Raw genomic sequence first — 24,236 nt, 5'->3', positions numbered from 1 at the left:
TAGCAGCATGGATTGAAAAAAAATAATCCAACTATATGCTGCCTACAAGAGACTCATCTTACCCATAAAGACACAAAAACTAAAGTAAACAAGTGGAAAAAAATATTCCACAGAAATGGAAATCAACAGTGAGCAGGAGTAGCTACACTTATAGCAGATGAAACAGACTTTAAATCAAAAACGTAAAAATAAGACAAAGAAGGTCATTATATAATGACAAAGGGATCAATTCAACAAGAAGATGTAACAATCCTAAATATATATGTACCCAACATCAGAGCACCCCAATTCACAAAACAAATATTATTAGACCTAAAGAAAGAGCAGACAACAATACAATAATAGTGGGGATTTTAACACCCCATTCACAGCACTAGACAGAGCAAAGAGACAGAAAACAAAGAAATATTGGACATACATTGGACTTTAGACCAAAATGGACTTAACATTTACAGAATGGTCTACTCAAAAACTACAGAATATACATTCTTTCATCAGCACATGGAAAATTCTCCAAGACAGACCAAATATTAGGCCATAAAACAAATCTTAACAAATGTTTTAAAAGTGAAATCATATCAAGTATCTTCTCAGACCACAGTGGAATAAAGCCAGAAATCAACACCACAAAGAACTCTGGAAACCATACAAATGTGTGGAAATTAAACAGCATGCTCCTGAACAATCACTGGGTCAATGAAAAAATTGACAGAAATTTAAAAACTGAAACAAATGAAAATAAAAATACAATCTACTAAAACCTGTAGGATACAGCAAAAGCAGTATTAAGAGGAAAGTTATAGCAATAAATGCCTATATCAAAAAAGTAGAAAGATGGCTGGGCATGGTGTCTCACACCTGTAATCCTGGCACTTTGGCAGGCCAAGGCAGGAGAATCGCTTGAGGCCAGGAGTTTGAGACCAGTCTGGGCAACATAGCAAAACCCAATCTCTAAAAAAAAATTTTTTTAATTAAAAAAAAGTAAAAAGATCACAACTACCTAACATTACACCTCAAGGAACTAAAAAAACAAAGCCGAGCATGGTAGCTCATGCCTGTAATCTCAGCACTTTGGGAGGGAGGCCAAGGTGGGCAGATCACTTGAGGTGAGGAGTTCAAGACCAGCCTCGCCAACATGACAAAACCCTATCTCTACTAAAAATACAAAAATACGCTGGTTATGGTGTTGTGCACCCATAATCCCAGCTACTTGGGAGGCTGAGGCAGGAGAATGGCTTGAACCTGGGAGGCAGAGGCGCAGAGGCTGCAGTGAGCCGAGATCATGCCACTGCACTCCAGCCTGGGTGACAGAGTGAGACTCTGTTCCAAAAAAACCAAAAACTGAAAAACAAACAACAACAACAACAAAAACCAGATAGATTCACAGCCAACAACAACAAAAGCCTAAAAATCAGATGGATTAAAACAAACAAACAAACAAACAAACAGATGGATTCACAGTCAAATTATACCAAATATACAAATAATTAATACCAATCCTCCTGAAACTACTCCAAAAAAATTAAAAAGGAGGGAATTCTCCTTAACTTATTCTATGAGGCCAGTATAACTCTGATACCAAAATCAGACAAGGACACAATGAAAAAAGAAAAGCCCAATATCCCTGATGAACATATGGACAAGAACCCTCAACAAAATACTAGCAAACTGAATCCAACAGCACATCAAAAAGATAATACAACATGATCAAGTGGGATTTATCCCAGAGTTGAAAGGATGATTCAACATATGCAAATCAATAAATGTGATACATCATATAAACAGAATTAAGGACAAAAAACAAATGATCATCTCAATAGATGCACAAAAGGCACTGGATAAAATTCAACATTACTTCACGATAAAGGTCCTCAACACACTAGGCATAGAAGAAACATACCTCAACATAATAAAGGCCATAAACAACAAACCCATAGCTAGCATTATACTTAACAGAGAAAAACTGAAAGCATTCCCTAAAGCTAGAACAAGACAAGGATGCCCACTTTCACCACTCTTATTCAACAAGTCCTTGTCACAGCAATCAGGCAAAAGAAAATAACAAAAGGCATCCAAATTGGAAAAGAGGAAGGCAAATTGCCCTGTTTGCTGATGGTGTGATCTTATATCTGGAAAACCTGAAAGATTCTACCAAAAAACTTAGATTCGATAAATAAATTTAGTAGTTTCAGGATACAAAATTAAGATCCAAAAATCAGTAGGGTTTCAATACCCCATTAATGATCTAGCCAAGGACCAAATCAAGAAGGCAACTCAATTTACAATAGCTATAAGAAAGTAAACTATCCAGGATTATATTTAAGCATGGAGGTGAAAGATCTCTATAAGGAGAACTACAAAACACTGACTAAAGAATTCATAGATGATACAAACAAATGGAAAAACATCCCATGCTCATGGATTGAAAGAATCCATATTGTTAAAATGACCATACAGATCAATCAGTCTACAGATTCCACACAATCCCTATCAAATTACCAATGCCATTTTTCACAGAATTGGAAAAAAAATCCTAAAATTCATATGGAACCAAAAAAGAGCTCAAATAGCTAAAATAATCCTAAGTAAAAAGGACAAAGCTGGAGGACTCACATTACCTGACTTCAAATTATACAAGGGTATAGTAATCAAAACAGCATGGTACTGGTATAAAAATAGACACACAGACCAATGGAATGGAAGAGAAAACCAAGAAATAAAGCCAATCAACTGATCTTTGACAAAGTCAACAAAAATATACACTGGGGAAAGGACTCTATTAAATAAGTGGTGCTGGGAAAACTGGCTAGCCATATGCAGAAAAATACCTCTCACCATATACAAAAATTAAGAGAACCCATACCTCTCACCGTATACAAAAATGGATTAAAGACTTAAACCCAAGACCTGAAACTGTAACAATCCTAGAAGAAAACCTAGGAAAAAGTCTTCTGGACATTGTCCAGGCAAAGAATTTAAGACCAAGTCTTCAAAAGCAAAAGCAACGAAAACAAAAATAGACAAATGGGATTCAATTAAACTAAAAAGCTTCTGCATAGCAAAAGAAATAACAGAATAAGCAGACTACCTACAGAATGGCAAAAAATATTTGCAAACTATGCATCTGACAAAGGACTAACATCCAGAATCTACAAGGATTTCAACCCAATAAGAAAACAATAAATAACCCTATTTAAAAGGGGAAAAAGAATATGAACAGGCTGGGCATAGTGGCTCATGCCTGTAATCCCAGCACTTTGGGAGGCCAAGACGGGCAGATCGCTTGAGCCCAGGAGTTTGAGACCAGCCCAGGCAACATGGTTAAACCCTGCCTCTACAAAAAAAATACAAAAGATTAGCCAGTCGTGGTGGTGCACGCCTGTGGTCCCAGCTACTCAGGAGGCTGAGGTAGCAGGATCACTTGAGCCCAGAAGGTCAAGGCCGCAGTGAGCTGTGATTGTGCCACTGCACTCCAGCCTGGGTGACAGAGAGAGAGAGAGAGAGAAACACAGAGAGAGAGAGAGAGTGAGAGAGAGAAACAGGACATGAACAGACATTTTTCAAAAGAAGACATGCAAGCATCCAACAAACATATGAAAAACGACTGATGTTGGCAAGGATGTGGAGAAAAGGGAACACTGTATAAACTGTTTGTGGGAAAGTAAATTAGTACAGCCTTTATGGAAAAAAGCATGGAGATTTCTCAAAGAACTAAAAATAGAACTGCCATTTGATCCAGCAGTCCCACTCTTGAGTATATACACAAAAAGAAATCATTATATCAAAAAAATATTTACAGCCAGGCGCAGTGGCTCATGCCTATAATCCCAGCACTCTGGGAGGCTGAGGCAGGCGGATCACCTGAGGTGAGGAGTTCAAGACCAACAACATGGCAAAACCCCATCTCTACTAAAAATACAAAAAATTAGCTGGGCGTGATGGTGCACACCTGTAATCCCAGCTACTCGGGAGGCTGAGGCAGGAGAATCGCTTGAACCTAGGCGGCAGAGGTTGCAGTGGGCCAAGATCACACCACTGCACTCCAGCCTGGGTGACAAGAGTGAAACTCTGTCTCAAAAAATATATATTTATTCACACTCATATGTTTATCGCTCCATTATTCACGGTAGCAAAGATATGGAATCAGCCTAAGTGTCCATCAACAGAGGACTGGATAAATAAAATGGACTACTACTTGGCCATACAAAATAATGAAATCTGAGAAATATCCATGCTTTTTTCCATAAAGGCTGTCTTTTGCAGCAACATAGATGGAACTGGAGGCCATTATCCTAGCGAAATAACTCAGAAACAGAAAGTCAAATACCACATGTTCTCACTTATAAGTGAAAGCTAAACAGTGGGTTCACATGGACATACAGAGTGTAATAAGAAACACTGGAGACTCCGAAAGGTGGGAAGGTGGGAGGGAGGCAAGGGTTGAAAAATTACCTATTGAGTACAATATTCACTATTTGAGTGAATATTTTAGTGTACCACCTGAGGTCACTAAAAACCCAGATTTCACTACTAAGAAATACATGCACATAAGAAACCCGCACTTGGACCCTTCAAATACATAAAAATAAAAAATAAAATGAAAAGAAAAAATAGTGCAGTTTATTATATATCTATTATGCTTTAATAAAGCAGTTTAAAAAAGTGCTACTTGCACATGATTTTTCTTCATAAATCATTATATTCAAAGAGAAAGTACAAGCTCTGTCTAATCATCACAGACTAGGCCTTTTTATTGATCTACTCATTCTCAAATATTTACTAAATACCTGTTAGTTTTTGTGGGAAATACAAACATAAGTCAGACCCACTATGATCTGAAATCAGGGGCAGAGACTAAATATATGGGTCATTCCATATCATATCATGAGATGATAATAAACAGATATTTGGTCTCTGCCCCTGGTTTATGGCACATAGCTCCTAAAACTCTTATAATACCCAAAGTGGTGTTTTTTTTTGTATGCTAATGATATGACTGGTGGTTAGGGGCTCTTGGATAGTCTGAGGATTGGGTAGGGAGATAGTGGTTGGCAGGGGAACCAACCACGTAATTAGAAGGTTGGAACTTTTTCACTTTTTCAGCCCCACCCCTTAACCTCTAGGGAGAAGACAGGGGCTGAAGGTCGAGTTAATCAGCGATGGCCAACAATTGAATCATGCCTACAAAATGAAACCTCCATAAAAATCCTAAAGGACTAGGTTCAGAGAGACCTAGCCTCTCTGGTAGACTTCTGGTAGGTCAGAAGTACAGGTCACAACTTGGAGCTTGCAACTAGCATCTGAAGTTGGGGGTAGTCTTGTGGGACTGGGCCCTTAATTTGTGGGATCTGACAATATCTCCTGGTAGACTGTGTCAGAACTGAACTGAATTATAGGATGTGGTGTCAGAATTGCTTGGGTTGTGGGGGAAAAAACCCTACCTACTGGTGTCAGACATGTTGTGGTATGTGAGAGTAGGAAAAAACATTTAGGGAAAAACATTTGGGTTTTTCCTCTCTCTCATACCCACTTTTTTTTTTCTTCTTTTTTGAGACAGAGTCTCTCATCTTATGCCCAGGCTAGAGTGCAGTGGTGCAGTCATAGCTCACTGCAGACTTGACCTCCTGGGCTCAAGTGATGCTCCCACCTCAGTCTCTTGCGTAGCTGGAACTATAGGTGAATGCCACCATGCCTGGCTAATTTTTTATTTTTTTAGAGAGATGGGATCTCACTACATTGCCCAGGCTGGTCTCAAACTCCTGGGCTCAAGAGATCCTTCCCCTTGGCCTCCCAAAGTGTTTGGATTATAGGCATAAGCCACTGTGCCTGGCCCATACGCACCTTTTGCACTACGAAGCATATCATCTAATAGACTGGTTAGGGTTTAGAAATCATAAACAATTGATTTTTACATTATTTTCACAAAGATCCTTACCAGAGGCAAATCCTTCCCAGTGACTACGTGTCAACTGCTCCATACAGCTCACAACCTTGCACCATACATTGTCAAACACATAAGCAAGGACATCTTCTTTCATGCAGTAAAATGGAGCAATGGGAGGATACCCTAATTTCTGTTTCTCTGTAGCTGCTTCTGATTTCTTCCCATGAAATCCCTCTTCTCTGTAACAGAAGCAAGAAGGAAAGACTTCATGATGCTGAAGGGAAGGCTGCCTTTCTAAAATTGTCCGTGTATTACCTGAAAATTCATTTTGATTTGAGGAAAAATGGAAAATAGAATTAATTTGACAAAGGCCAAATAGAAGTAATAAATAGAAAATAGAAGTAATTTGACACAGGAGAAGTGAAAGGGAAGGAGGCAATCTTTGGAAAACCAAAAGAATCTGCTTCCAGTTCTAGCTCAGTGGTATTATGTATAGAAGCCTGGCTTATATTTAGCTGGCCCTAGGGCTGTGTGCACATGAGTGATACGTGAGTGAACATGGCTCAGCAGGAAATACAATGGGAAAAAAATACAATGGGAAAAAAAAATGCATCCAGAATCATGTGACACAATACTAACTACTAGACCTAACCACAGCCGCACAGCCTAAAGAGAAATTCTCACTTATTTTCAAATATGCTGCTGTGACTATCAAATCTGGAACTTTTAAAGGCTTAGAGGAATAGTTTAACAGGTTAATGTCACAGAAAGGTAGCAAGGAATAGTGAGGAGAAGACTGGATTGAGAATCAGATGAATAAGGTTTTGGTTTTAGCTTTACTTTAGACAAATCATTAACTACTCTGATTCTCACCTATCCAGTAAAGAAGATAAATCATATCTATGTGATAGGTCTACTGTTAGAATATAGTTAGAATAGATATAAATAGACATTATTAATTATAAAATCTGTGCCAACCATAAGGTTTTAAACAAACTGTTTATACCTTTTTCTTTTCTTTTTTGTTTTGTTTTGTTTTTGGAGATGGAGTCTTGCTCTGTTGCCCAGGCTGGTATGCAGTGGCGTGATCTCGGCTCACTGCAACCTCCGCCTCCAGGGTTCAAGTGATTCTCTGGCCTCAGCCTCCCAAGTAGCTGACATTAGAGGCGCGCATCACCATGCCCAGCTAATTTTGTATTTTTAGTAGAGATGGGGTTTCACCATGTTGGCCAGGCTAGTCTCAAACTCCTGACCCAAAGTGATCTGCCTGCCTCAGCCTCCCAATGTGCTGGGATTACAAGTGTGAGCCACCGCACCCAGCCTGTATATACATTTTTCAAACAGAATTTATGTAAACAAAGTCCATATCTCTTCAACTGCTCTTTTAAAAGGTTTCAAAGTTCCCACTGGTGGTAATTTGCAAAAGGGTAAAATCAAACTATGTGGGGAAAAAATAAACTTATTTTAAAATCTCTAATCTCAGGAACAGGCAAATGATGTGTGAAGTTATAAAATACACAAGGAAGTCTAGTACATGGAAGCAATAAGAACATAAATTCTGGATACCTGAGAAATAACATAAAATAAATAACAGAAACTGGCATATATTTAATAATATACATTGGTAGCATCATTTAGAAAAAATAGGTATTAATACACAAAATAAGAGGGGAGTAAAAAGCTTAAAAGGCATAATACTCACATATCTATGTGATCGAATGCTAGGTATTCCTCAATTATTCCTTCTGAGATGATTATAGAGTCTTCCTCGTCTCTTTCCATAGAACAAAAGCTGGAGGATTTGGCAATGGAAGATGCTTTATGAGCATAAGAAGATGAAAAATGTAACTTCTTTCCCCTTATACCAAATCTTGGAGTGGAAAAAAGAAGTAAATATTAATTATGTAAACATAAACAGTTCTTATGGCAACACAGTTACATGAGTTTTGGCTCAAACTCCCCTTGCCCTGGCAATACCTTCGTGGACTATTCTAAGCCTCAATAACCTACCATTTCTCAGAACAGGAAGATTAAATTCTGGTCACAGAACTATTCTGCCTACATGTACTATGGACTATCTGGTACTGCTTGCTGTCTTTTCAGATGCAAACAGCTATAGCTATGTATTAGGTCATCCTTGCCTTGCTATAAAGAAATATCTGAGACCACGTAATTTATAAGAAAAGAGATTTAATAGGCTCACAGTTCTGGAGGCTGTAGAAGCATAGTGCTGGCATCTGCTTCTGCAGAGGACTTACAAAGCTTTTACTCATGGGGGAATGTTAAGTGGGAGCAGGAGCAAGAGAGGTGCCACACACTTTTAAATGACCAGATGTCATGGGAACTCACTATCGCAAAGACAGTACAAAGCCATAAGGGATCCTCCCCCATGACCCAAACACCTCCCACCAGGCCCCACCTCTAGCATTGGGGATTACAATTCAGCATGAGATTTGGGCATTCTGCCCTTGGCTCCTCCCAAATCTCATATCCTTCTCACATTGCAAAATACAATTATGGTTTCCAAAAAGTCTCAAAAGTCTTGACTCATTCCAGTGTTAATTCAAAAGTCCAAAGTCCCACGTCTCATCTGAGACAAGGCACATCCCTTCCAGCTATGAGCCTGTAAATCAAAAACAAGTTATTTACTTCCAAGATACAATGGGAGTATAGGCGTTAGATAAACATTTCTGTTCCAAAAGAGAGGGGCTACAGATCCCATGCAAGTTCAAAACCCAGTAGGGGAGTCATTAACTCTTAGAACCCCTTGATGTCCCACGACAAGGTGCAAGCGGTAGGCTTCCAAGACCTTGGGGAGCTCTACCCCTGTGGCTTTGCAGGGTTCAGCTCCCAAGGTTGCTCTCATGGGTGGAGTTGAATGCCTGCAGCTTTCTTTTTTCTTTTTTTTTTTTTTTTCTTTTTTGAGAGACAGAGTCTCGTTCTGTCACCCAGGCTGGAGTGTAGTGGTGGGGTCTCGGCCCACTGCAACCTCTGCCTCCCGGGTTCAAGCAGTTCTCCTGCCTCAGCCTCCTGAATAGCTGGGATTACAGGTGAGCACCACTACACTCAGCTAATTTTTGTATTTTTAGTAGATATGGGGTTTCACCATGTTGGCCAGGCTGGTCTCGAACTCCTGGCCTCTAGTGATCTGCCCACCTTGGCCTCCCAAAGTGCTGGGATTACAGGCGTGAGCCACTGCACCTGGCCTGAATGCCTGCAGCTTTCTAGGTACAGGGTGCAAGGTGAATCTATCATTCTGGGGTCTGGAAGATGGTGACCCCCTTCCCACAGCTCCACTAGGCAGTGCCCCAGTGGGAATTGTGTGTGGGGCCTCCAACCCCCTATTTCTCCTCTGCACTGCCCAGTAGAGATTCTCTGTGAGGACTCCACCCCTGCATCAGGCTTCTGCATGGGCACCCAGGCTTTCTCTTACATCCTCTGAAATCTACACAGATAGTACCAAGCCTTCACTCTTTGCCCTCTGTGTGCCCACAAGCTTAACACCACATGGAAGCTGCCAAGGCTTACAGCTTGCTTGCAACATTTGTTTGTTTGTTTGTTTGTTTGTTTGTTTTTTTGAGACAGAGTCTTGCTGTATCACCCAAACTGGACTGCAGTGGCGTGATCTCAGCTCACTGCAACCTCCACCTCCCAAGCTCAAGGGATTCTCATGCCTCAGCCTCCCAAGTAGCTGGGATTATAGGTGTCCGCCACCACACCTGGCTAATTTTCGTATTTTTAGTAGAGACAAGGTTTCACCATGGATCACTTGAGATCAGGACATCTTAGATTCTCTAAAGCGGCAATTCAAGCTATAACTGGGCCCCGCTGAGCCCCAGCAAAAAGCAGTGTCCCAAGGCTGCTCAAGGCAACAAGGTCCTGGGTCTGCCCCACAGAACCATTCTTCCCTCCTAGGCCTCTGGGCCTGTGATGGGAGGGGCTGCTGTGAAGGTCTCCGAAATGCCTTTTTCCCATTGTCTTGGCTATTAGCACTTGGCTGCTTTTTAGTTATGCAAATATCTCTATCAAGTGGTTGCTCCACAGCCTGCTTGAGTTCCTCTTCCCAAAAAGCTTTTTCTTTCTTTGTCATGTGGCTAGGCTGCAAATTTTCCAAGCTTTTATGCTCTGCTCCCCTTTTAAATATAAATTCCAACTTTAAGTCATTTCTTTGCTCCCACATCTGAGCATAGGTGTTAGAAGCAGGCATGTTACTTCTTGAACACTCTGCTACTTAGAAATTTCTGCTACCCAATACCCTACATCATGACTCTCAAGATCAAAATTCCACAGATCTCTAGGGCATGGACATAATACAGCCAAGTTCCTTGCTAAGGCATAACACACATGCCCTTTCCTCCAGTTCCCAGTAAGTTCCTCATTTCCTTCTGAGACCTTGTCAGCCTGGACTTTATTGTCCATTTCACTATTAGCATTTTGGTCACAACCATTTAACTGGTCTCTAAGAAATTCTAAACTTTCCCTCTTCCTGTTGTCTTCTGAGCCCTCCAGTCTTTCAACATCTGCCCATTACCCAGTTTCAAAGTCACTTCCACATTGTCGGGTATCCTTATAGCAATACCCCATTCCTTGGTACCAGTGTTCTGTATGAAGTCATTCTTGCATTGCTATAAAGAAATACCTAGCCAGGTGCGTTGGCTCACACCTATAATCCTAGCACTTTGGGAGGCTGAGGCAGGCGGATCACGAGGTCAGGAGTTCAAGACCAGCCTGGCCAACACAGTGAACCCTCGTCTCTACTAAAAATACAAAAATTAGCCGGGCATGGTGGTGCACACCTGTAGTCCCAGCTACTCAGGAGGCTAAGGCAGGAGAATTGTTTGAATCCGGGAGGTGGAGGTTGTGGTGAGTCTAGATCACACCACTGCACTCCAGCCTGGGCAACAGAGTGAGACTCCGTCTCAAAAAAACCCAAAAAAACAAAAACAAAAAACAAAAATACCTGAGACTGGGTAATTTATAGGAAAAGAGGTTTAATTGGCTTATGGCTGTGCAGGTTGTACAGGAAGCATAGTGCTAATAGTGCTAACATCTGCTTTGAGGGAGGCTGCAGGAAGCTTTAACTTATGGTAAAAAGTGAAGGAGGAGTAGGCATATCACACGACCAGAGCAGAAGAAAGACAGAGTGTGTGTGTGTGGAGAGGTGCCGCACACTTCTAAATGACTAGATCTCATGAGAACTCATTCACTATTGCAAAGATCATACCAAGTCATGAGGGATTTGTCCCCATGACTCAGACACCTTCCACCAGGCCCCACCTCCAGCACTAGGGATTATAATTCTACATGAGATTTAGGCAAGGACAAATATCTAAACTATAACAAGCTATACAACAAGTTTTTTAAAAACTAAGAATAATTGGCCAGGCGGGTGGCTCACACCTGTAATCCCAGCACTTTGAGAGGCTGAGGCAGGCGGATCACAAGGTCAGGAGATTGAGACCATCCTGGCTAACAGGGTGAAACTGTCTCTACTAAAAAAAAAAAAAAAAAAAATTAGCCAGGCATGGTGGCGGGTGCCTGTAGTCCCAGCACTTTGGGAGGCTGAGGCAGGAAAATGGCGTGAACCCAGGAGGCAGAGCTTGCAGTGAGCTGAGATTGCACCACTGCACTCCAGCCTGGGCGTCAGAGCGAGACTCCGTCTCAAAAAAAAAAAAAAAAAAGAATAATCACATTTATAATTACATCTTAAGATATCTCACGAGGTTATATCCTTATTTCAGTAACTCCATCATTGCCCAAAATATATGCTCCTTATGGGCAGGGATCTTATCTTATTAATATTCAAATTTCTCTTCCTTCCTAGGCATTCAGTAAATATGTGATGACTCATTTGTTTCAGTGGGTTTACTCTGGAGAAAGTCAATCCAATCTGAGAAATAAAATTTTAAAAAATGGAACTCAGTTTAACCAAATGTTAAATATAACCAATTTACACTTTGTATTGCTCTTTACATTTTTTTGTGCCTTAAGTATTTTTTTTAATTAGGAAAATAGAATAAACCCATGGCAGCTGGGCCCATGGCTCATGCCTGTAATCCCAGCACTTTGGGAGGCTAAGGCAGGCAGATCACTTTTGAGGTCAGGAGTTTGAGACCAGCCTGGCCAACATGGTAAAACCCCGTCTCTACTAAAAATACAAAAATTAGCCAGGCGTGATGGCATGTGCCTGTAATCCCAGCTACCTGGGAGGCTGAGACAGGAGAATTGCTTGAACCTGTGGGGTGGAGGTTGCAGTGAGCTGAGATTACACCACTGCACTCCAGCCTGGGCAACAGAGCAAGACTCTGTCACACACAAAAAAATAATAATAATAGTTAAAAAAATAAACCCATGGCACTTTTAAACAAGGCTGGTGGGAAAATCTTACTGGAAGACTGTAGGGGTGGGTTGCCCCTACACACCTGTGGGTGTTTCTCGTAAGGTGGAACGAGAGACTTAGGAAAGAAAAAGACACAGAGACAAAGTATAGAGAAAGAAAAAAGGGGACCCGGGGAACCAGCGTTCAGCATATGGAGGATCCCATATGGAGGATCCCGCCAGCCTCTGAGTTCCCTTAGCATTTATTGATCATTTGTGGGTGTTTCTCCAAAAGGGGGATGTGTCAGGGTCACAAGACAATTGTGGGGAGAGGGTCAGCAGACAAACACGTGAACAAAGCTCTTTGCATCATAGACAATGTAAAGGATTAAGTGCTGTGCTTTTAGATATGCATATACATAAACATCTCAATGCTTTACAAAGCAGTATTGCTGCCCGCAGGTCCCACCTCCAGCCCTAAGGCGGTTTTTCCCTATCTCAGTAGATGGAGCATACAATCGAGTTTTATACCGAGACATTCCATTGCCCAGGGACAGGCAGGAGACAGATGCCTTCCTCTTGTCTCAACTGCAAGAGGCATTCCTTCCTCTTTTACTAATCCTCCTCAGCACAGACCCTTTACGGGTGTCGGGCTGGGGGATGGTCAGGTCTTTCCCTTCCCACGAGGCCATATTTCAGACTATCACATGGGGAGAAACCTTGGACAATACCTGGCTTTCCTAGGCAGAGGTCCCTGCGGCCTTCCGCAGTTTTTGTGTCCCTGGGTACTTGAGATTAGGGAGTGGTGATGACTCTTAAGGAGCATGCTGCCTTCAAGCATCTGTTTAACAAAGCACATCTTGCACCGCCCTTAATCCATTCAACTCTGAGTTGACACAGCACATGTTTCAGAGAGCACGGGGTTGGGGGTAAGGTTATAGATTAACAGAATCTCAAGGCAGAAGAATTTTTCTTAGTACAGAACAAAATGGAGTCTCCTATGTCTACTTCTTTCTACACAGACACAGTAACAATCTGATCTCTCTTGCTTTTCCCCACAGAAGACATTTTGGGAATATGTATTAGGAGCTTTAAAATAAACATTTTCTTTGATTCAGTGGTTTCATTTGTAGGGATTTCCTTTAAGGATATGACCTGTAAGATTTAGCTATAAGAATTACGATTGGTGGGGCACGGTGGTTCATTCCTGTAATCTCTGCACTTTGGGAGGCTGAAGCAAGTGGATTGCTTGAGCCCAGGAGTTTAACACCAGCCTGTGCAACATGGTGAAACTTGGTTTCTGCAAAAAAGTACAAAAATTAGCCAGGTATGGTGGCATGCACCTATAGTCCCAGCTACTCAGGAGGCTGAAGTGGAAGAATCACTTGAGCCCTGGAGGCAGAAGTTGCAGTGAGCCATGACTGTGCCACTGCACTTCAGCCTGGGCAACAGAGTAAGACCCTATCTCAAAAACAAAAAAAAAATTATGATCACAGAATTGTTTATAATTGCCAAAAATAGAAACTAGCCCAACTGTTTCAAAATAGAGGATTTGGGGATGAGTTCCTTAAATAGTGATATATTCATGCAATGGAATAAAGTCCTTAAGTTAATATTGGGAAAAATAGAAGATGTCCACAATAAAAGATTAAGTATAAAGAGATTACAAAATGTATAATTTCATAAAAACCATATACATACATGGTAGAGAATGCTAGATGCCCCTCAATATCCATTCTCTCCTTCTTTTCTAGTAAAATCATCCCAATTTTATTCATGAAAACAACATATCCACCTCAAAGACTGCATCTCCCAGTTACCTTGCAGCCAAAGATAGTCAATGCAATATGAGCAGAATTATTCTGTGGGACTCTGGGAAGGCTGTTTAAAGGGAACTGGTGTGACTGCAAGGGATACCATTTGGCCCTTCTGTCTTTCCTCCTTTCTGCTACGTGGAAAGCGAATATCATGTTTGGAGCTCTATCAGCTATCTTGAACCATGAAGAAAACTTCAGAAAAAACATCGTGGGCTAACATGATATGGCAGAAGGATGAAGTGTCTCAGTCCCTGAAAACACCATGCCGCCACTCTACATTGCCTTCCTCCAGACTTCTTTTACATAAAAAGAAGTAAACTTCTCTTATGCAAGAGTTGGTAAACAGATAAGATCCTTAACCATGGCAGGTGGCACTGGGATGGAGATGGTAAGAGATGAGAGAAGCTCAGCCTGGGCAAAAGGCGAAATCCTGTCTCTATAAAAAATACAAAATTAGCCAGATGAGGTGGTGCACACCAGTAGTCCCAGCTACTTGGGAGGCTGAGGCGGGAGGATCACCTGAGCCCCGGAGATCAAGGCTGTAATGAGCTGAGATTGCACCACTGTACTCCAGTCTGGGTGACAAAGCGAGGCCCTGTCTCAAACAAACAAACAAACAAACAAAACAAAAAAAGGAAGAGGGAAGGGATGAAGGGCGGTTGGGAGGGAGGGAGGGAGTGAGGGAGGGAGGGAAGGAGGGAGGGAGGGAGGGAGGGAGGGAGGGAGGGAAGGAATCGGTTTGGAGATCCAATATGTCTAAAAATTAGCCAGGCGTGGTGGCTCACACCTGTAATCCCAGCTACTTGGGAGGCTGAGGAAGGAGAATCCCTTGAACCTGGGAGGCAGAGGTTGCAGTGAGCAGAGATCACGCCATTGCACTGCAGCCTGGGTAACAACAACAACAAAAAGCTATCAAACATATGGAATGTATACCCAACATTCCATTACGTTATTCTGCTATCGTATTATTCCATTTATACTAATAACCAATTATATTTTTAGTCAGTGGTAACTAATGGAATTCTTTGTGTTGAAAAATAAATAGGAATTTCTAACAACTATAGGCCTTTATAACTGCTATTAAAAGAAATTTTAGCTAGATAAGAAGAAAAAATATTCCCATTTCCCCTAAAGCTGCAGCAAAAAATAAGATAGTATTCTACACCATAAAGTTGTCTTTGTAAATGTTATTTCTTTCTTTTTGTTTTTGAGACAGAGTCTCGCTCTGTCACCCAGGCTGGAGTGCACTAGCGTGATCTTGGCTCACTGCAATCTCTACCTCCAGGGTTCAAGTGACTCTCCTGTCTCAGCCTCCCCAGTAGCTGGGATAACAGGTGTGTGCCACCACGCCTGGCTAATTTTTGTATTTTTAGTAGAGACGGGGTTTCACCATGTTGGCCAGACTGGTCTAAAACTCCTGACCTCAGGTTATCTGCCCATCTCACCCTCCCAAAGTGCTGGGATTACAGGTGTGAGCCACCGCGCCTGGCTGCTATTTCCTTTTTTTTTTTTTTTAAGTGAATATACAGTTTATTTAACACTAAAACTTCATTAAGACATGGGCAATATGGCAATTTTACTGGGAATTTAACCCTATTTAGGATACGATTGCTTGCTGGGGCTTAGCCATAGGGTCCAGTTCACACTTAGCACTAATTAAATATTTGATTGCATAAATACAATACCAAATAAAATGCATTCGAATGCCTTCTAAAAAATCAATTTTAAAGGCCTTCCTACTCAGGCTAATGACAAACACAATAAGGGCAGGTATGCTACTTTAATGTAATTGGCTGATTTTATACAGCACTTATATCTTTTAGTCCCCAGATACATTATTAAATAATACAGAACATCTAATACTACCATTTCTACAGAACTAGGAAATAAATTTCTAAGAAAGAAAAATTTTAGAACTCATCTTTTATACCTATCCTAACAGTTTAACTCTAAAGAGGATAAAGCCAATGATTTTCCTCACAAGAGCTCACGACTAATGTTGCTTTGCTATCAAAATCTGTATTTCTGATCTGTTATGAGAATTGAGACAAGATTCAAATATTCCCAAAGAAAGAAGCACAATGCACATTGTAATTGTCTGTTCAACAACAGGGAGCACTGCATCCAAAACTCTGTCATCCCAGGAATTAAATACGGTCAGCTACATTTATGGGCATTTCCTTCACTGTAGTATTGCATAAAAATCTCAGTGTCACGAAGAATCCTCTTGCCTTCCTCAGTAACAAAGTTTTTAGCCACACCTTTTCTACCAAATTGACCCCTCTGCCAATTCTGCGAATACAGTTTTCATGACTGCTAGGTAGATCATAGTTTATAACCGAAGACACTTGTTGGACATCAGTCCCATGTGCCAACAAGTAAATAGTGATCAGAACAGGGCTTGACCCTGATCAGAATTCCCTCATGATAGTATCTCTCTCCTTCTGGTCCATGTCGCCATGCAGAGCAAAAACTGTGATGTCCCTGGCATGTATTTTCTCAGTCAGCCAGTCCACCTTGCACCTTGTATTGAGAAAAATAACAGCCTGTTTAATGGTGTCTTGTACAAGTCACAAAGTATATCCAACTTCCATTCCTCCTGCTCAACATTGATATAAAACTGTTTGATTCCTTCAAGGTTCAAGTCTTCCTTTTTCACCAGAATTTGAATAGGATCTTTAGTGGATTTTTTGGTCACTTCCAACACATCAGTTGGCATCATGGCAGAAAGCAACACAACCTAAATACTTGTATTTAATTTTTGGAAAATCTCATAGATTTGATCCTTAAACCCTTGGCTGAACATTTCATCTGCTTCATCCAAAACAAACATTTTGATCCATTTTGGAAAAAGGTATCTTCTGTTTAACATATCACACATTCTCCCTGGTGTACCAACAATATGTGGTACTTCAGCCTGCAGTTTTTGCATTCATTTTGAACATTTGTTCCACCAATGCAGGCATGACAGGTTGCTCCCATATAATCTCCAAGTGCCAGAATCACCTTTTGGGTATTTTTTGTTTTGTTTTGTTTTTGCGATGTAGTTTCGCTCTTGTCACCCAGGCTGGATGGAGTGCAATGGTGCAATCTCGGCTCACTGCAACCTCCGCCTCCCAGGTTCAAGCGATGATTCTCCTGCCTCAGCCTCCCGAGTAGCTGGGATCACAGGTATGCGCCAACATGCCCAGCTAATTTTTGTATTTTTAGTAGAGACAGGGTTTCACCATGTTGGCCAGGCTGGTCTCGAACTCCTGACCTCAGGTAATCTACCCGCCTCGGCCTCCCAAAGTGCTGGGATTACAGGCATGAGCCACTGCGCCCGGCCACCTTTTGGATCTTTAATACAGGGAATAATAGTTCTCTGCTGAATAGCGGAAGGCTTCTGAAATCATAAGCATAGATACTCCAAAGAAGAGACTTTTTAAAGTTTGTATCATCAAAGTTATCAACAACCTCCTTCCAGTTGCTCTCGATGACACCATCAGGGTCCATTCTCTCTGGGTCTCCATGTTCTCTGCTGTTATAATCCACGGAGCCACCAGACATGATGTGAAAAACGACTTAGCACCCGACTGAAAAGCTGCCTATGTTATTTTTAACAAAGGAATCTTTTAAATCATTGGACTTTGGATATTACTATATCTGGAAAATAACCTTTAATTTATATAATGTCTGTAATTCATTTATTTAACAAAGGAATAGGCTGGGTACAGTGGCATGTGCCTATAGTCCCAGCTATTTGGGAGGCTGAGGCAGGAGGATCTCTTGAGCTCAGGAGTTTGAGGAAAGCCTGGGCAACATAGTGAGACCCTGTCTCCTAAAACAAACAACCAAATAAAAAGAATAACAGTTATTGGCCAGGCACAGTGGCTCACGCCTGTAATCCCAGCACTTTGGGAGGCTGAGGGGGGTGGACCATGAGGTCAGGAGATCGAGACCATCCTGGCAAACACAGTGAAACCCCGTCTCTACTTAAAATACAAAAAATTAGCCGGGCGTGGTGGTGGGCGCCTGTAGTCCCAGCTACTCGGGAGGCTGAGGCAGGAGAATGGCATGAACCTGGGGGGCGGAGCTTGCAGTGAGCGGAGATTGTGCCACTGCACTCCAGCCTGGGCGACAGAGCGAGACTCCATCTCAACAACAACAACAACAACAACAACAAAGGATAACAGTTATCTTACCTAATACTGTATTGCCCTGGTAGTTATAGTTATATTTAAATAGAGATGTGTTTTCTTGTGTGACAGAACTTTATTCTTCTCCCACATGCATGGAGGATAAAATGACTTTGCTAGGTTTCTTATTTATACAAAGAGTTTATATTTGGAACCAGTCCTTCCAGGTGTAGGCATTAGGAAGTAGAGTTCCGCATCTCTAATGAAAGTGATTACTGCAAGGCCCTCCAGGATGATTGGAAGGAACAAGTGGCCAAGAGCTACCCTTCCTGCCTAACATCTTTTCAGGCACTTGGTGGCCATTTGCATATCTGTGTAGAATCGTCTATTCAAGTCCTTTGTCCATTTTTCAATTGAATTATTATTATTATTTTTTGAGATGGAGTTTCACTCTTGCCGCCCAGGCTGGAGTGCAATGGTGCGAACTCGACTCACTGCAACCTCCGCCTCCTGGGTTCAAGCAATTCTCCTGCCTCAGCCTCCTGAGTAGCTGGAATTACAGGGGCACACTGCCATGCCAAGCTTATTTTTGTATTTTTAGTGGAGATGGGGTTTCACCATGTTAGCCAGGCTGGTCTTGAATACTTGACCTCAGGTGATCCACCAGCCTCGGCCTCTCAAAGTGTTGGGATTACAGGCATGAGCCACCACGCCCAGCCTGAATTACTATTTTTTGTTGTTGTTAGGTTATAGATTATTCTTATATATTCTGGATATAAACTCCTCATCAGATATGATTTGCAAATATTTTCTCCCATTCCACATATTGCCTTTTCATTCTTTTGCTTCTTTTGATGTTCAGAAGTGTTTACCTTTGATATAGTACCATTTGTCTGTTCTTGCTTTTGTTGCCTGTGCTTTTAGTGTTATATCCAAGAAATCAATGCCAAATCCAATGGCCTGAAGCTTTACCCTATGTTTTATTCTAGGAGTTTTACAGTTTTACATCTTACATTTAGGTCTTTGATCTATTTTGAGTTAATTTTTGTATATGGTATAAGTAAGGGTCCAACTTCGTTGTTCTGCATGTGGGTGTCCAGTTTTCCTAACACCATCTGTTAAAGAGACTGTCCTTTACCCAGGTAGTCTTGGCACTCTTGTTGAAAATCATTTGGCCATAATTGCAAGGGTTTATTTTTGAGCTCTCCATTCTTTTAATGATTTTTAAAGGGTTATAATTCAGCATGTAGTCATGTACTTTAGCCACTCATTAGATATTATAGTTAGTTATTTTTGTTGGGATATATATCTAAGTACAGATAAGCCCCTTAGCTAACTTGAAGTAGCAGAATGCATAGTTTTTCTCAGGTGGAAATGTCTTCAAACTCATCTCTTCAGGATCCTTTTCTGGCCTGTGTTTCCCCTGTATGCTGCCACCATCTTTTGTTAAGTTCCTGGAATTTCTTTTTTTTTTTTGAGACAGTCTCGCTCTGTCGCCAGGCTGGAGTGCAGTGACGTGATCTCAGCTTACTGCAACCTCTGCCTCCCGAGTTCAAGGGATTCTCCTGCCTCAGCCTCCCAAGCAGCTAGGATTACAGGCGTGTGCCACCACACCTGGCTAATTTTTATATTTTTAGTAGAGACGGGGTTTCACTATGTTGGCCAGGCTGGTCTCAAACTCCTGACCTTAAGTGATCCACCCGCCTCAGCCTCCCAGAGTGCTAGGATTACAGGCGTGAGCCACCGTGCCTGGCTGGAATTTCTTCTTTTTGTGTGTTTGTTTTTCTCACCCTGTCTTACAGTGCTGAGGAATTTCATTTTGACCTAGACACTAATCAGTCTGTTTTGCAACCATAATTTCAATGCATACATTAATTCATTTTTGTGTCATTTTTTAAAAAATGTAAATATGATCTGCTTTTATTTAGTTAAGAAAAAAGAGTGGCCAGGCATGGCAGATCATGCCTGTAATCCCAGCACTTTGGGAAGCCAAGGTGGGCAAATCACTTGAGCCCAGGAGTTCAAGACCAGCCTGGGCAACATGGTGAAACCCCATCTCTGCTGAAAATACAAAAATTAGCCAGATGTGGTGGAGCACGCCTGTGGTCCCAGCTACTCAGGAGGCTGAGGCGGGAGGATTGCTTGAGCCCAGGAGGTCAAGGCTGTAGTCACCCGTGATTGCACCACTGCACTCCAGCCTGTACAACAGAGTAAGACCCTGTCTCAAAAAACAAAAAACAAAACCAAAAAGAAAAGGAAGCAGCAAGTTGACTGCTAACCATGTTACAGGCACTGTCCTAGGTGTTACAGATACAAAGAGGAAGATGCTGTATTACTATGTTGTTTACTCTAGCACTTTCTTCTGGCCCAAGAACTCCTAGAGAACTGCACCAAATACCTAGTTTCATGCATTTGAGGTCTGAAAGAAAGCCAGTGTTGGAAGGATTAATGAATGAGAGAGAGACTGATAGATGTCTTAGAGAAGTAGGCAGGGGCCAGCTGATAATATAATTTTAGACTTTTATCTTAAATTCAGTGGAAAGCTACTGAAAGTTTTTAAGTGGGAGACAGGAAGGATCAACCCTGAATTAAAAAAAAAAATCTGATTTAATGTGGAGAATATATCGGAGAGGGCAAGAATGGATATAATTTGAAATGTTATTTTTATAGAAAGTCTTAGAGGTTGATAAATCTTATATTTTATGACAACCTGATTTGTTAAACTGTAAGATCAAAATGAATTAATGACACATTTTCTTCATACCTCTCACAACAAAAAGTGGCAAAATAGCCTAGCTACTCAGAAGGCTGAAGTGGGAGGATTGCTTGAGGCCAGGAGCTCAAGGCTGCTGTGAGCTCTGATTGTGCCACTGCACTCCAGCCTGGGTGACAGAGCAAGACCCCATCTCTTCAAAAAAAAAAAAGGGTGGGGGGGGCAAAATAGCAGTAGCACAACTTACATACCCTCACCACCCAACTTGGTTCTTTAATACTACTGTATTAGCCTCTCAAAGGAGTCTCCTTAAAGTAAGGAGCATCTCAAAGTAAGTCTCCTTAAAGTTCAGCGCTGATTCCATATGTTAAAGGAAGAAAAAGTTAAGGATGGGCTTGGCACATCCTACTGTACCAGAAAACAAAGAAACAGTCAAAACAAAACCAAAGGTACTAGCTTGAAGTGGCTAAGTTGTAATAATTAGAGCATCAATACTAATTATTGCTAAGTAAATATATAAATATTTTGAAATGCTATGAGTTCATAATGGTACTCGAGTGAAAATATAAAGTATGAACAAAGTAGTTGTTACATTAAAGAAGTAAATATCATAGATTTTGTTTAATTTTTATGGCTTCCAATAAGTAGTGGTGTGCTAATATACCTGGATAATTTGTTTCTTCTAAGTATATGTCTGTGTATAAAGTATAAATAGGTATTTGTTTTACTTGTGTAAGTAAAGAAAATTATTGAGAACTGTAAGTCAAATATCCCAGAAAAAGTAGCACCAAAAATAGGAAGACTAATCAACAGTGGTGGTAGCAAGTAAAAAGGAAAGAAAGGGTATTAGCAGTATGTTGCAGAATGGTGATATAGTCAGATGTCCTAAAAAGGATGAACTAACTGCTCAGACTTGATTTCTTATTTCCTTGAAGATTAAATTTCTAAATGGGCCTACCATTGATAGTTGTAAAATAAGGCACATATAAAGTTTACACTAACAGATTAGGTCGATATATCCTAATAACAGAATATGAGTTATGTAATTTTGATCAGAGAGAATGAAAGAATACATCATTTCTGTGGGTGACATTAGGTTGTAAAATTTTTTATATTATATAAAAGGAGTAAACTTATCGATATAATACATGAGATTTAAATTTAAAAAGAATGCCTAATGACCAGCAGCTTGAGTTTAAATCACTTCAGGAATAGCAAACAAATATCATTATCTGACCAAAAATCAGTTGATAACCCAGATCTCATAACCCTAACAGTAACGTTTCACTTTGTGGTCTGGTGAGACTACCACAAGCCCAAGGAGGCACTAAAAGTAAGTATTACTACAACTATTGGAAGGTATCAAATAAGTAAAACTAGAGCCCTGGGAAAAAGTATAGGAATAATTTTTTAAATGAATTAAAACTATGATATTATATTTTACAGTAGATTTAAGTATAGGCATAGGTTTCAAAGTAATCCTATTTGGGTTTATTTTGCTACTATTTAAAAAGTCTGAGGTGTTCAAAAGATTTTGCCATTTAAAAACTACTTTGGGCTGGGCGTGGTGGCTCACACCTGTAATCCCAGCACTTTGGAAGGCCGAGGCGGGCAGATCACCTGAGGTCAGGAGTTCAAGACCAGCCTGGCCAACATGGTGAAACCCTGTTTCTACTAAAAATACAAAAATTAGCCGGGCATGGTGCTGGGCGCCTGTAATCCCAGCTAATCAGGAGGCTGGGGCAGGAGAATTGCTTGAACCTGGTAGGCGGAGGTTACAGTGAGCTGAGATTGCACCATTGCACACTGTACTCCAGCCTTGGTGACAGAGCAAGATTCTGTCTCAAGAAAAAAAAAAGAAAAACGAAAAAAAAAAAAAGTCTGGGTGCGGTGGTTCATGCCTGTAACCCCAGCACTTTGGGAGGCTGAGGCGGGTGGATCATGAGGTCAGGAGTTCGAAACCAGCCTGGCCAGTATGGTGAAATCCCGGGCATGGTGGCACACACCTGCAGTCCCAGCTACTCGGGAGGCTGAGGCAGAAGAATCACTTGAACCCAGGAGGCAGAGGTTGCAGTGAGCCAAGACTGCGCCACTGCACTCCAGCCTGGGCGAGACAGCAAGACTCCGTCTCAAAAAAAATAAATAAATAAAAAATAAATCACTTTTTCAACTTTTTTTTCAAAAAAGTTTTAAAGTCTTTTTCTTAGACTTCGACATTTTAAAAAACCATTCTATTGAGAGAAGGACTGTGTGGTAGATAGAGCTCCCCTCTCCCCTCTCCCCTCTCCCCTCCCCCCTCCCCCCTCTCCCCTCTCCCCTCTCCCCTCTCCCCTCTTTCCACGGTCTCCCTCTGATGCCGAGCCGAAGCTGGACGGTACTGCTGCCATCTCAGCTCACTGCAACCTCCCTGCCCGATTCTCCTGCCTCAGCCTGCCGAGTGCCTGCGATTGCAGGCGTGCGCCGCCACGCCTGACTGGTTTTCGTATTTTTTTGGTGGAGACGGGGTTTCGATGTGTCGGCTGGGCTGGTCTCCAGCTCCTAACCGCGAGTGATCCGCCAGCCTCGGCCTCCCGAGGTGCCGGGATTGCAGACGGAGTCTCGTTAACTCAGTGCTCAATGGCGCCCAGGCTGGAGTGCAGTGGCGTGATCTCGGCTCGCTACAACCACCTCCCAGCCGCCTGCCTTGGCCTCCCTAAGTGCCGAGATTGCAGCCTCTGCCTGGCAGCCACCCCGTCTGGGAAGTGAGGAGCGTCTCCGCCTGACTGCCCATCGTCTGGGATGTGAGGAGCCCCTCTGCCTGGCTGCCCAGTCTGGAAAGTGAGGAGCGTCTCTGCCCGGCTGCCATCCCATCTAGGAAGTGAGGAGCGCCTCTTCCCGGCCGCCATCACATCTGGGAAGTGAGGAGCGTCTCTGCCCGGCCGCCCATCGTCTGAGATGTGGGGAGCACCTCTGCCCTGCCGCCCCGTCCGGGATGTGAGGAGTGTCTCTGCCCGGCCGCCCTGTCTGAGAAGTGAGGAGACCCTCTGCCTGGCAACCGCCCCGTCTGAGAAGTGAGGAGCCCCTCCGCCCGGCAGCCACCCCGTCTGAGAAGTGAGGAGCGTCCTCCCTCCTCGTCTGGGAGGGAGGTGGGGGAGTCAGCCCCCCGCCCGGCCAGCCGCCCTGTCCGGGAGGTGAGGGGCACCTCTGCCCGGCCGCCCCTACCGGGAAGTGAGGAGCCCCTCTGCCCGGCCAGCCGCCTCGTCCGGGAGGGAGGTGGGGGGGTCAGCCCCCCGCCTGGCCAGCCGCCCCGTCCGGGAGGCGAGGGGTGCCTCTGCCCGGCCGCCCCTACTGGGAAGTGAGGAGCCCCTCTGCCCGGCCAGCCGCCCCGTCCGGGAGGGAGGTGGGGG

At 42.4% G+C, this 24,236-nt stretch overlaps 1 protein-coding gene and 1 pseudogene across 12 annotated transcripts in view; both read right to left on the bottom strand.

Annotated features, from left to right (window-relative positions):
• FAM149B1 (family with sequence similarity 149 member B1) overlaps positions 1 to 24,236 on the bottom strand; it is a 78,596-nt gene that overhangs the window by 26,146 nt on the left and 28,214 nt on the right. For 9 of the 12 annotated variants that reach the window (XM_009458700.5, XM_063780760.1, XM_009458697.5 and 6 more), the window contains 2 exons: positions 7,587 to 7,754; positions 5,936 to 6,123 (listed from right to left, as the gene is read on the bottom strand). In XM_009458700.5, coding sequence (XP_009456975.2) covers positions 5,936 to 6,123; positions 7,587 to 7,754 — 356 coding nt within the window. The remainder of the gene's footprint in view (positions 1 to 5,935; positions 6,124 to 7,586; positions 7,755 to 24,236) is intronic. The other 3 variants (XM_063780762.1, XM_009458698.5, XM_063780761.1) reach the window with 1 other exon arrangement.
• On the bottom strand, positions 16,084 to 17,101 carry LOC104008215 (eukaryotic initiation factor 4A-II-like; annotated as a pseudogene).

Source organism: Pan troglodytes, chromosome 8 (genome assembly GCF_028858775.2).
Source record: "Pan troglodytes isolate AG18354 chromosome 8, NHGRI_mPanTro3-v2.0_pri, whole genome shotgun sequence".
Taxonomy (NCBI): Eukaryota; Metazoa; Chordata; class Mammalia; order Primates; family Hominidae; genus Pan; species Pan troglodytes.
Note: the sequence above shows the minus strand (reverse complement) of the source record. Positions and strands in the feature narration are given on the sequence as shown.